The 13,920-nt window shown below is 41.4% G+C and overlaps 1 protein-coding gene across 9 annotated transcripts in view; it reads right to left on the bottom strand.

Annotated features, from left to right (window-relative positions):
- LOC105491446 (core-binding factor subunit beta) overlaps positions 1-13,920 on the bottom strand; it is a 79,626-nt gene that overhangs the window by 15,559 nt on the left and 50,147 nt on the right. For 6 of the 9 annotated variants that reach the window (XM_011757926.2, XM_011757929.2, XM_071084721.1 and 3 more), the window contains one exon: positions 4,066-4,161. In XM_011757926.2, coding sequence (XP_011756228.1) covers positions 4,066-4,161 — 96 coding nt within the window. Of the gene's footprint in view, positions 1-4,034; positions 4,162-13,920 lie in introns of all 9 variants that reach the window. The other 3 variants (XM_011757928.2, XM_071084723.1, XM_071084722.1) reach the window with 1 other exon arrangement.

Genomic DNA, 13,920 nt, shown 5'->3' with positions numbered 1-13,920 from the left:
AAAAAAAGATCCTAAATTTTATTTCAAGGCTGGGCATGGCAGCTCACTCCTGTAATTCCAGCACTTTGGGAGGCTGAGGCAGGTAGATCACCTGAGGTCAGGAGTTTGAGACCAGCCTGGCCAACATGGTGAAACCTCGTCTCTACTAAAAATACAAAAATTAGCCAGGTGTGGTGGTGGGAACCTGTAATCCCAGCTACTCAGGAGACTGAGGCAGGATCATCGCTTGAACCCGGGAGGCAGAGGTTGCAGTGAGCCGACATTGTGCCACTGCACTCCAGCCTGGGCGACAGAGTGAGACTCCATCACACATACACACACACACACACAATTTATTTCATACACTAAACACTAAATAGGCTTGATTTTTAAATGTATTCTTAGTAAATATATTTTAACACACAACCAGAAATTTTATGTAGTACTTTAAATAATATTAACAATAATAATAGCACGACACCTAGTCAGTGGCACATACTCAAAGTGGTTTCACATGTATCTACTCATTTAAAATCCTCACAATGACCATATGACAGGCAGGATTATTACACCTATTCTGTAAATGAGGAACCTCAGTCATAGAAAAGTGAAGTAAGCTGTCCAAGCTGACAAAGTAAATGACAGAGCCAGATTCAGACTTCTGTCTGGCTGTAGAGTCTGGGCTCTTAGCCACTGTCTGTCCACACACACACACACCTTAATTTAAATAATAGTGTACATATAATTTTGTGCTTGGAAAAAACCCACAAATTTTCTTCATTATGTAACATTGACTTTAAAACTTTAAAAAAGTGGTAAAATATATGTATCATAAAACTTACCATCTTAGCCATTTTTAAAGCATACATTCAGTAGTGTTAAGTACATTCACACTGTTGTGCAACCAACTAGAACTCTCTTCATCTTGCAAAACTGAAACTTTATATCCTTTAAATAACTAACTCCCATTTCCCCTGGCAACCACTATTCTACTATCTGTAGATTCCAAAAGTATGTAGGACATGAATTTAACAATCTTAGGTACATAATATTGATTTTTAACACCTGAAATGGTTCTATTTAGTTGATGTACTGTAATTATATTTTAATGTGTTTTGATTACCAAAGATGAATGTGTGCTTTTTCTATTTCTTCTTGTATGAAATGTTCATGTTGATACAAAGTTTATAAACTTGAAGCATAATATACAGTAACATCTGACATTCTTCTTCAAACACATTAGTTCTTATCTTGATTATTTTTGCTAGAATATACTTTTTTTTTTTTTTTTTTTTTGAGACAGAGTCTCGCTCTGTCGCCCAGGCTGGAGTGCAGTGGCCGGATCTCAGCTCACTGCAAGCTCCGCCTCCTGGGTTTACACCTATTCTCCTGCCTCAGCCTTCCGAGTAGCTGGGACTATAGGCGCCCGCCACCTCGCCCGGCTAGTTTTTTGTATTTTTTAGTAGAGACGGAGTTTCACCGTGTTAGCCATGATGGTCTCGATCTCCTGACCTCGTGATCCACCGTCTCGGCCTCCCAAAGTGCTGGGATTACAGGCTTGAGCCACCGCGCCCAGCCTTTTTTTTTTTTTTTTTTTTGAGGTAGGGTTCTGCTCTGTCATCCAGGCTGGAGTACAGTGGCATGATCATAGCTCCTGCAGCCTTAAGCTCCTAGGCTCAAGCTACCCTCTTGCCTCAGCCTCCTGAGTAGCTAGGACGACAGGCATGTGCCACTATGCTGGCTAATTTTTTATATTTTGCAAAGATGGGAGCTTGCTATTTTGCCCAAGATGGTCTCAAATTCCCAGCCTCAAGCAATCCTCCCGCCTCAGCCTCCCAAAGTGCTGGGATTAAAAGTGTGAGCCATGGCACCTGGCCCTAGAATATACTTTTTAAAGAAAATCTGTATTTCTGAACAATTTGTATATACTTTGAATATTAATTTTTGTAATTGAGGTCTGCTTAAAGCAGGGTACAATTTTGTGTAAAAAAGGTTAAAATTCCATTGTCAATTAAAAGACACATCAAAATTCAGAAACCAACATGGTAGATTTAAAAAAGCAGGGGACAAAAGATCAAATTTTAAAACTGGGCAAGACTAAACTTCAATGGGTACTAAAACTAAAGAAATACAAGAAATTAACTATAGGCCGGGCGCGGTGGCTCAAGCGTGTAATCCCAGCACTTTGGGAGGTCGAGACGGGTGGATCACGAGGTCAGGAGATAGAGACCATCCTGGCTAACCCGGTGAAACCCCGTCTCTACTAAAAAATACAAAAAACTAGCCAGGGGAGGTGGCGGGCGCCTGTAGTCCCAGCTACTCGGAAGGCTGAGGCAGGAGAATAGGTGTAAACCCGGGAGGCGGAGCTTGCAGTGAGCTGAGATCCGGCCACTGCACTCCAGCCTAGGTGACAGAGCAAGACTCCGTCTCAAAATAAACAAACAAACAAACAAACAAACAAAATAACTATAAAAATTGAAATAGGCCAGCCGCGGTGGCTCATGCCTGTAATCGCAGCACTTTGGGAGGCCGAGGTGGGCAGATCATGAGGTCAGGAGATCGAGACCATCTTGGCTAACACGATGAAACCCCATCTCTACTAAAAATACAAAAAATTAGCCGGGCATGGTGGCAGGTGCCTGTAGTCCCACCTACTCCAGAGGCTGAGGCAGGAGAATGGCATGAACCCAGGAGGCAGAGCTTGCAGTGAGCTGAGATCTCGCCACTGCACTCCAGTCTGGGCGACAGAGGGAGACTCCATCTCAAAAAAAAAAAAAAAAAATTGAAATAATGGGCTGGACGCAGTGGTTCACGCCTGTAATCCCAGCACTTTGGGAGGCCCAGGCAGGTGGATCATGAGGTCAGGAGTCTGAGACCAGCCTGACCAACATGGTGAAACCCTGCCTCTACTAAAAATACACAAATTAGCTGGGCGTGGTGGTGTGCACCTGTAATCCCAGCTATTCAGGATGCTCAGGCAGGAGAATCACTTGAACCTGGGAGCGGCTGCAGTGAGCCGAGATCACGCCACTATACTCCAGCCTGGGCAACAAAGGAAGATTCCATCTCAAAAAAAAAAAAAAAAAAAAAAATCGAAATAATGATTACTTTTGAGCAGAAATCATGAGAAAGTCATGATTAGATGTATATATGGAAGGGGCTGCTAGGGTAGCTGTCAAAGTTTTATTTATGTTTTATTTATTTATTTTCTAGAGGCAGGATCTCACTCTGTCATCCAGGCTGGAATACAGGGGCACAATTACTGCTCACTGTAACCTCAAACTCCATGGCTCAAGTGATTCTCCTACCTTGGCCTACCAAGTGACTAAAGCTACAGGCATGTGCCACCACACCCAGGTAATTTTCTTACTTTTTATAGAGACAGAGTTGCTCAGGCTCGAAGTTTTATTTTCTGACCAAACTGCAGTTGTAAGGATGTTAGCCTTACAATAATTCATTCAGCTATAGATTTATTATTATTATTTTTAATAATTTGTCCTAAGTAAACCAGCAAAGGAAGCTACAGATTTGTTAATGTTGATTTCTGTTTCCGTATTTTCCAATTGAAAGGTTAAAAGAAAGTTTGTTAATTCCGTTCTTTGTAATAGTTTGAAAATATTAAATTTTCCTTTAAAAATCACACAAATGACCGACAATTATAGCTACAAAATCAAGATAAATATTCATAGGAAAATGGAAAGTAATATTACTCCAAAGAGTTTTAATAATGTTCTAAAAATATGCAGTCTATGTTAACATAAGCCAGTTTTTACAAATAATTTGAAAAACAAGAAAAAAAAATAGGTGAGATTTTGGGTAAATGAATTAAGAGAAAATATACCTTATTATAGTAAATGATTTTTATGAAGATCAATGAATGAGGAATTGATGTACAACCTTAAAATTAGAATAAATTTCTTTACAGCAATTACATTTAATAAATACAAAGTCAGAGAATACAACTTTTTAAAAAGAAAAGACAAAATTAAACCATTAAAAAGCATTATGCACAAACATCACAAACACAGCCTGAGAGTTTGGGGGAAAGTACTAACCAGTTACTGCCAGCAGCTGTGAAACTCTCACCTCCATTTCCTCCCGATGAGACCTGTCTCTATCTTCAAATTCGCGTGTCCTTCTCCGAGCCTCTTCAAAGGCCTGTTGTGCTAATGCATCCTCCTGCTGTCAGAATACATGAAATACCTATTTTAATTTTGATTTATAAAAAAAATACAAGATCTGGGGTGTTTTTTTTTTTTCCTGAAACAGCGGCTGGGCACAATGGCTCACGCCTGTAATCCCAGCACTTTGGGAGGCCAAGGCGGGCAGATCACTTGAGGTCAGGAGTTTGAGACCAGCCTGACCAACATGGTGAAACCCCATCTCTACTAAAAATACAGTAATTAACTGGATGTTGTGGCGCATGCTTGTAAACCCAGCTACTTGGGAGGCTGAGGCAGGAGAATAGCTTAAAACCCGGGAGGCGGAGGTTGCAGTGTGCCAATATTGCGCCACCGCACTCCAGCCTAGGCAACAAGAGCGAAACCCTGTCTCAAAAAAAAGGAAAAGAAAATAAAAACAAACAAACAAAAAACAGCGTACCACTCTGTTACTCAGGCTGGAGTACAAGTGCAGTGGTGGAATCACGGCTCACCACAACCTGAAAATCCAAGGCTTAACCCCATTACACCAATTCTCCTGCCTCAGCCTCCCAAGCAGCTGGGAATACAGGCACGCACCACTGCGCCTGGTTAATTTTTTTTTTTAGTTTTTGTAGATACTGGGTCTTGCTATGTTGACCAGGCTGGTGTCAAACTCCTGGCCTCAAGAGATCCTCGTCTCGGCCTCCCTAAGTGCTGGGATTACAAGTGCAAGCCACCTTGTCCAGCCTTTTTAATTCTGACAGAAACAAACAGCAGAGTATTTCTGAAACATCAACAGCATTAAAAAAAAAAATGTCAGAGGTACTTTTAAAAGAAAAATTCAGTATTTCATATTTTATACTACACCTTGGAAACGAAGTCATGTTAATCATATTCTAACAATTGAAAATGCTCTTCCGTTTTCTTTACTTACTTAATCCTACTCATCAAAATAAAATCCTGATCAATCAACATTTAAGGCAGAGAAGAACAAGAAAAAAATGTGGTAAATACTTCTATCATTTGGGGAAAAGAAAGGCTCTATGAACTAAAGCCAGAAATATAAATGAAGATGAACAGCACTGACTACACAAATGTTGGAAACTTCTGGACAACAAAAAGCAAATAAAAATCTCAAGGGAAATTATTAAGGAAAATATATTTGTTAACATATAACGAATCTGTCTTTTCCCAGTTAGTGGCTAAAGATCTGCACATGAAAGAAACCCATATACCTCAGGACTCATTGTGTCTAAAAAGGTAACCAACTTAAACTTTCTCCTCTACTCTTTTTTGGTCTCTGTTGGTGGCACCATTTTTTTTTTTTCTGCTAGAAACCTGAGCCATCATCTGACTCTTCTTCACTCTCTCCTTATCTCTACAGTCAACCAACCACTGAGTCCTACCCACTTGATGTCCTACATATTTTGGAATCTTCAGTCTCCTCTTCATTCCTATAAAAAGCTTCCTAGTTCAGGCCCCTAAAAATCTCACTTAGACCATTGCAAAACTCTCCTCAACAGTCTCTCCTTGCTTCCATTTGGTCACCCCTCAACCCAATCTACCACACAGCCATCGGAGTATGCCTTTAAAGCACAATCTGACCACAATGCCCCCAACTTAAAAGAGCTCCCGTACTGTGTACAGCCTAGGATGCCTGGCCTTTGCCGTCACACACTTCTGAAAACTAGATTTTTCTTTTCTGAGACAGAGTCTCACTCTGTTGCCCGGGCTGGAGTGCAGCGGTGTGTTCTCTGCTCACTGCAACCACGCAAGTTCAAGCAATTCTCCTGCCTCAGCCTCCTGAGTAGCTGGGACTACAGGTGCGCGCCACCATGGCCAGCTGGTCTTGAACTCCTGACCTCAAGTGATTTGCCTGTCTTTGCCTCCCAAAATCCTGGGCTTACAGGCGTGAGCCACTGCGCCTGGTCAGAATACTAGGATTTTTGATGGTACACTTGAAGAAACTAAAAGATCCAAAACAATACCAGAAAAGTCATCAATACTACTCACTTTCCTAGATTCACTGCAGCAAGGGGTGGCCACGTAACTCAGTTGTAGCCAATGACACAGAAACATAAGTCACCTAATGGGGCTTCCAAGAAAGTTTGAGACATTTCACCATTCTACCTTCTTAGGAACTGATGCAGTGTTCAGAGATGCAGCAGCCATCTTGCAAACATAATAATGAAGACATAGTCACACAGTGAGCATGCTACAGCAGCAAGACTAAGAGACCTTATATCATGTCAGGGTCCAAAAAAAAAAAAAGGCCTTGGGCCACTGGTAACGTAATTAAGTGCTATACCAGGCCTGGACTGTGTACTGCTGGATATCTTGTTCTGTGTGATAAATCCTTTATTTGTCACTGTCAGTGGGGTTTTCTAATACTCCAAATTTTCAGTGACAATGTCTATAACGTAAACAGAATGGAAAGATGTAATTCAAACATTTGACTGAACATCATGACATGGACCTACTATATTCTCATGACATACTATATAAGCCAGAGGTATCCACAAAATAATGCTGTTCCCAATTTCCCAGGGCTTTCTATACACTTAGGTATCAACTGGGACACATGTGCTCATGACAGGAAAAAACTGTGGGCCTGGCGTGGTGGCTCACACCTGTAAGCTCAAGCACTTTGGGAGGCCAAGGCCGGTGGATCACCTGAGGTTGGGAGTTCAAGAAACCAGCCTGGCCAACATGGTGAACCCTGTCTCTACTAAAAAACAAATACAAAAAATTACCCAGGCATGGTGGCAGGCCCCTGTAATCCCAGCTACTCAGGAGGCTGAGGCAGAAGAATCACTTGAACCCAGGAGGCGGAGGCTGCAGTGAGCTGAGATCACAGCATTGCACTCCAGCCTGGGCAACTCCATTTCAAAAAAAGAATAAAAAGTATTATTATTAATATTTGCAGCAAAATAAGCCAGGAGATATTTGGTAGCCCTCACTTTCTTGTTTCATCTTCTGTTTTGATCTTTTCTTTCCTCTTTTTTTTAGAGAAGGGGTCTCGCTCTTAAGCTCAGGCTGGAGTGCAGTGGCATGATCACAGCTCATCGCAGCCTCAACCTCCCAGGCTCAAGTGATCCTCCTGCCTCAGGCTCCCAAGTAGCAGGAACTATAGGTGTGTGCCACCAGAGCTAATTTTTAAAATTTTTTATATAGAGATGGGGTCTCGCTGTGTTGCCCAGGCTGGTCTTGAACTCCTGGTATCAAGTGATTCTCCTGCCTCCACCTCCCAAAGTGCTCGGATCACAGGCATAAGCCACCGTGACCAGCTTGTCTTGGTATTTTCTAATGACAAGTGAGATGTATGTGCAGTGAACAGAATTCACACTTTAACAAACGGTAAAATGGAAAGACAATCAGCAATTACCAGTATTATCCTGATCCTTTCCTGCTGCAATCTAACACCTCCCTTTCAAGGACAGCATAAAGGGCATCTGCTAATAAAAACCACGTGCTCACCAACAAAGTAGGCTCAAACGGCTAGGAACAACTAACTCCATTCAGGTTTGGGTGGGATAAGGTTTTCAATTCTCCTGTCCCCACCAGCCACTTGTTATACTACTAGTCTGTTATTCCAAAGTCTATACCACAATCTGCATAATGTAGCCAGGTGGGGTCATCATAAAACATGGTTGGGTGTAAATGAAATCCACGTGGAAAATAAAGGCTTAGCAGTTCTGTCATAGAGCATACACAAAATATTCTGACCACTCTTGTACTAATTCTCTCTTCACTGTATTTAAATTGTGTCTTTATTTATTGTCTAAATCTACAACTATATATATTTTACAGTTTGGTAACACTTACCTTTCTGCAGCAGAGGTTAAAAACTAGAAGTTCATGCTTAATTAAAAAATTAAGAATCAAATTTGTTTCCAAGAAAGTTGACGATGAACATCTCATTTGCACAAAATATCGACCTTTACTATTCTCTTTGGGGACCAGAATGATATCACTGATCACATGAAAACCAAAAGAAATAAATCTGCTGAAGAAGCATCAGTATTTACATAAAAGACAATCAGTATGTGCAGCTGCAAATGGTACATTTAATGTATCAATCTGTAGAGCCTAACTTTTCACTTAAATGACTCTTCCAAATTAATTTCAGCCACATTTTTTTGCATATGTAAAAAGTAAAGCTGTTTATTTGTTGCTTCATGAACAGAAAAACCTTGCAAACAAAAAGACACTAATTTTACAGCAGTGTCATCAGGTACTTCAAATAGAAAACTCATCAATTCCAATAACGGTTCAATTTTTCTAATCCAATCATGGAATCAAATAAAACTTTGCAGGGTCATTATACTGAAGGTGAAATATCATTTTGTGATTGCCAAAACAAAGTCATTTAAAAAGTACCACAATGAAGATAAAATTATTGGCTTACATTGATAATACAAATGGTGGAACACACTGTATAAAAAATAACATTCTCATTGAATTAGAAATTTACTAGGAACTAGTAGTGGTACACATGTAATTTATAACTGCATCCAAAGAAATGAAACATTCTATCATTTAGAAGTTATAGTTTATATAGGCCAGGCATGGTGGCTCACACCTGTAATCCCAGCACTTTGGGAGGCTGAGGCAGGTGAATCATGAGGTCAGGAGATCAAGACCATCCTGGCTAACACGGTGAAACCCCGTCTCTACCAAAAATACAAAAAATTAGCTGGGCGTGGTGGCGGGCGCCTATAGTCCCAGCTACTGGGGAGGCTGAGGCAGGAGAATGGCGTGAACCCGGGAGGTGGAGCTTGCAGTGAGCCGAGATCATGCCACTGCACTCCAGCCTGGGCGACAGAGCAAGACTCCGTCTCAAAAAAAAAAAAAAAAAAAAGTTATAGTTTATATAACTTAACAAATATCTTTATATATCCATAGTTAAAGTAACTGAACTGTAGAATTGTGACAAAGCTAACGATGAATTAAAAAAATAATCTCATGACAGTACACACTGGATTTTAAAAAAACTTGAGTCTCTGAAGAACTATGCTAAACAACCTAGTTCCTATTTTGGTAAATGAGTCTTTGTAGTAACATTTTATTTAAAATTAGTTGGAAATCTCTGATTACTCAATGGTGAAGTACCAAAATTTTCATGTTTTTCAAGTTTTTAGAGAATTATATTAAAAAACCAAGTGTGGCAGATCATCTGAGGTCAGGAGTTCGAGACCAGTGTGGCCAACACGGTGAAACCCTGTCTCTACTAAAAATACAAAAGTTAGCTGGGCATGATGGAGGGTGCCTGTAATCTCAGTTATTCGGGAGGCTGAGGCAGGAGAATGGCTTGAACCCAGAAGCCGGAGGTTGCAGTGAGCTGAGATTGTGCCACTGCACTCCAGTCTAGGAAATGGAAAAAGACTCCATCTCAAAAACAAACAAAAAACAACCAAGTGTGTAAAGAACACATTCAAACTTAAAGACACTAAAAGATGAAAATACAATTTAAATTTGAATCTTTATAACTGTACTCAGAAATATCTTCATCTATAGAAAAACCTTTGAAATATTTATTTCAGTATTTTATACATACAAAAAAGTACATGTATCTTAAGGCTATGCTGTCCAATATGACAGCCACATACCACAGATAACTACTGCACACCTGAAATATGAATAGTCTATTGGGTACAGTGGCACACACCTGTAGTACCAGGCTGAGGTGGGATGATCAGTTGAGCCCAGGAGTTTGTGGTATAGCGAGACCTTGTCTCAAAAAAGAAACAAAGATTAATCTGAGTTGAGAAGCGAAGTAAGCAGACTATACCCCCTGAATTTCAAATACTCAATACTAAAATAATATATCTCAATAAATTTTTATATTGGTTATATGTTCAAATAATACTTTTGGGTATACTGGGTTAAATAAAATGTAAAAATCACACTTGTTTCTTTTTCTAACTTTTAAAATGGGCTTCTAGAAAATTTTACTCCAGAACTTTGGGAGGCCGAGACGGGCGGATCACGAGGTCAGGAGATCGAGACCATCCTGGCGAACACGGTGAAACCCCGTCTCTACTAAAAAAAATACAAAAAACTAGCCGGGCGAGGTGGCGGGCGCCTGTAGTCCCAGCTACACAGGAGGCTGAGGCAGGAGAATGGCGTAAACCCGGGAGGCGGAGCTTGCAGTGAGCTGAGATCCGGCCACTGCGCTCCAGCCCCGGCGACAGAGCAAGACTCCGTCTCAAAAAAAAAAAAAAAAAAAAAAAAGAAAATTTTACTTTATTTTTTCCTAGAAAAATTTAAATTACAGTATATGGCTTATATATTAATTCTACAGGACTGCACTGTCCTAAACCTAGCTTGATGAATTTTCACAAATTGAACTCACCCACATAACTAGAACCATATGAAGACACAAAACAGTATCAGCACCCTGGAAGTCTCCTGCTCCATTCCAGTAATTAGCCCCCTCCACCCAAGAGGGCACCATAACCCTTACTTCTTTTTTTTTTTTTTTTTTGAGACGGAGTCTCGCTCTGTCGCCCAGGCTGGAATGCACTGGCCGGATCTCAGCTCACTGCAAGCTCCGCCTCCCGGGTTTACGCCATTCTCCTGCCTCAGCCTCCCGAGTAGCTGGGACTACAGGCGCCCGCCACCTCGCCCGGCTAGTTTTTTGTATTTTTAGTAGAGACGGGGTTTCACCGGGTCAGCCAGGATGGTCTCGATTTCCTGACCTCGTGATCCGCCCGTCTCGGCCTCCCAAAGTGCTGGGATTACAGGCTTGAGCCACCGCGCCCGGCCTCATAACCCTTACTTCTAAAGCATGTGTTAACGATGAATAGACCTTGGGCATTTCAGTTTCTGTGCTGCTCTACCCTGTTTCCCTCTTGTTCCTAGAGGTGACCACTATCCATAATTTTGTGAATACTACTTATGGCTTTCCTATTATTTATTACCAAGAGGCGTTTTGCTTAATTTTGCCTCTTGTTTACTTTCTATAGAAATAAATAAATGGAGGGTTAAAAAGCATATATTGGTTTTACCCAACTTTGTACTTTTACATAAATCTATTCATATAACATGTGCTATTTTTAAAATTATTTATTTTTTTGAGACAGTCTGTCGCCCAGACTGAAGTGCAATGGCGCAATCATGGCTCACTGCAGCCTTGACCACCCAGGCTCAAGCGACCCACCTACCTTAACCTCCCAAGTAACTAGGACTACAAATGTGTGCCGCCATGCATGGCTAATTTAAAAAAAAAATTTTTTTTTTTTTTTTTTTAGATGGAGTCTAGCTCTGTCACCCAGGCTGGAGTGCAGTGGCACAATCTCAGCTCACTGCAACCTCTGCCTGCCGGGTTCAAGCGATTCTCCTGCCTCAGCCTCCCAAGTAGCTTGGACTACAGAAACCCACCACCATACCCAGCTAATTTTTTAGCTGAGACAGGGTTTCACCATACTGGCCAAGCTGGTCTCGAACTCCTGACCTTGTGATCTGCCTGCCTCAGCCTCCCAAAGTGCTGAGATTACAGGCATGAGCCACTGTGCCCAGTCAATTTTTAAAATTTTTTGAGATTTTAAAATTTTAGGCTCTTGAACTCCTGGCCTGAAACAACCCTCCTGCCTTGGCCTCCCAAAGTGCTGGGATTACAAGAGTTAAGGCACAATAACTGGCCTGTTCTGTACCCTCAATATTTTTGAGGAACTCACACATATTGGTGTTAGTTGTAGCTTTTCATTCTCATTGTATTTGTGTGACCACGCACTTTACAAATTTCACTGTTAATGGCCATTTGCGCAGTTTACAATTTCTAGCTATTATTAATAATACTGTTACAAATGTCCTAGTACATATTTTGTGATGAATATGCATATTCACTCCTGTTGCCGTCATGCCTTGGAGTAGAACTGCTAGATCACGGTTTATATTATATACATACATATGCATATATATATGTGTGTGTGTGTGCATGCACAGCTTGCGTATTTACAGCCAGTTTTCCAAATGTTGTGCCAATCTTACACAACCAACACACCAACTGCTGCTCTACATTCTTGTCAATGTTTGATACTGTCTTTTTCATTTTAACCATTCTGATGACTGTGTGGTAGTACTGTAGTTTTGATAATTATTTTTCTGATGACCCAATAAAGTTGAATCCTTTTCATTTGTATAGCCTGTTTGTGAACTGCCTGTTAAATGTCTTTTGCCAATTTCTTTTAGGTTGTACTGTGTTTTCTTTCAATGAAAATACTTTCTCACTGAAATGTAAGAGTTCTTTATGCACACACACACACATACACACACATTTTTTTTGAGATGGAGTTTCGCTCTGTTGCCCAGGCTGGAGTACAGTGACGTGATCTCGGCTCACTGAAACCTCTGCCTCCCAGGTTCAAGCAATTCTCCTGCCTCAGACTCCTGAGTAGCTGGGATTACAGGTATGTGCCACCACACCTGGCTAATTTTTTTGTTTTTTTGTAGAGATGGGGTTTTGCCATAATGGCCAGGCTGGTCTCGAACTCCTGGACTCAAGTGATCTGCCTGCCTTGGCCTCCCAAAGTGTTGGGATTACAGGCGTGAGCCACTGCGCCTGGCCTCTACATATTTTATGTAAGTCCTTTGCCAGAAAACATTTTCCACCACTGTTCAGGTTGCCTTTACATTCTCTTAATACTGTCTTTTGATAAACAGTTCTTGGTTTTGCCATAATTCATTATTTATCCATTTACTTACAGTTTAGCATGTTTTGTGTCCTGTTCAAGTTTTTGCCTACTCCAAGGTCACAAAATGATCTTCTCATTTTCCTTTAAAAAGCTTTACTGTTTTGGCTGAGCGCAGTGGCTCATGTCTATAATCCCAGCACTTTTGGGAGGCCAAGGTGGGTGCATCATGAGGTCAAGAGATCCGAGACGATCCTGGCCAACATGGTGAAACCCCGTCTCTACTAAAAATACACAAATTAGCAGGGCATGATGGTGCGCACCTGTAGTCCCAGCTACTCGAGAGGCTGAGGCAGGAGAATCGCTTGAACCCGGGAGGCAGAGGTTACAATGAGCCGAGATCATGCCACTGCACTCCAGCCTGGTGAGAGCTAGACTCCATCTCAAAATAAAAAAAAAGCTTTACTGTTTCACATTTTATAAACTGCTATCCATCTGAAATTGATTTCTGTGAACGGTATAAGGGGCTCTGAAATATTTTCCCCTCACAGAAATGTTTTATTGTCCCAGCGCCATTTACTGAAGAGACCTACTCCCCGTCCCCCTGCCCTTGTCTGCACTGCAGTATTACCTTTGTCTTTGTTTATTGCTGGTATATAGAAATGTAACTGATGGTGTACTGACCTTGTATTACATCTAATACCCTGTGAAATTCATGTGTTAGTTTTCTTTTTTTTTTTGAGATGGAGTCTCGCTTTGTCGCCCAGGCTAGAGTGCAGTGGTGCCATCTGGGCTCACTGCAAGCTCCGCCTCCCAGGTTCACGCCATTCTCCTGCCTCAGCCTCTGAGTAGCTGGGACTACAGGCGTGCACCACCACGCCCGGCTAATTTTTTGTATTTTTAGTAGAGACGGGGTTTCACCGTGTTAGCCAGGATGGTCTCGATCTCCTGACTTCGTGATCCGCCCGCCTCGGCCTCCCAAAGTGCTGGGATTACAGGCGTGAGCCACCGCATCCAGCTAGTTTTCTCAATAGTTTGTAAATTATCTTAGATTTTCTAAGTACATGCATTTTCTGCAAATAACAGTTTGGTGTTTTGTTTTGTTCTGTTTTGTTTTTAAGATGGAGTCTTGCTCTGTCGCCCAGGCTTGGAGTGCAGTGGCAGGA

Source organism: Macaca nemestrina, chromosome 18 (genome assembly GCF_043159975.1).
Source record: "Macaca nemestrina isolate mMacNem1 chromosome 18, mMacNem.hap1, whole genome shotgun sequence".
In the NCBI taxonomy this organism is placed as follows: Eukaryota; Metazoa; Chordata; class Mammalia; order Primates; family Cercopithecidae; genus Macaca; species Macaca nemestrina.
Note: the sequence above shows the minus strand (reverse complement) of the source record. Positions and strands in the feature narration are given on the sequence as shown.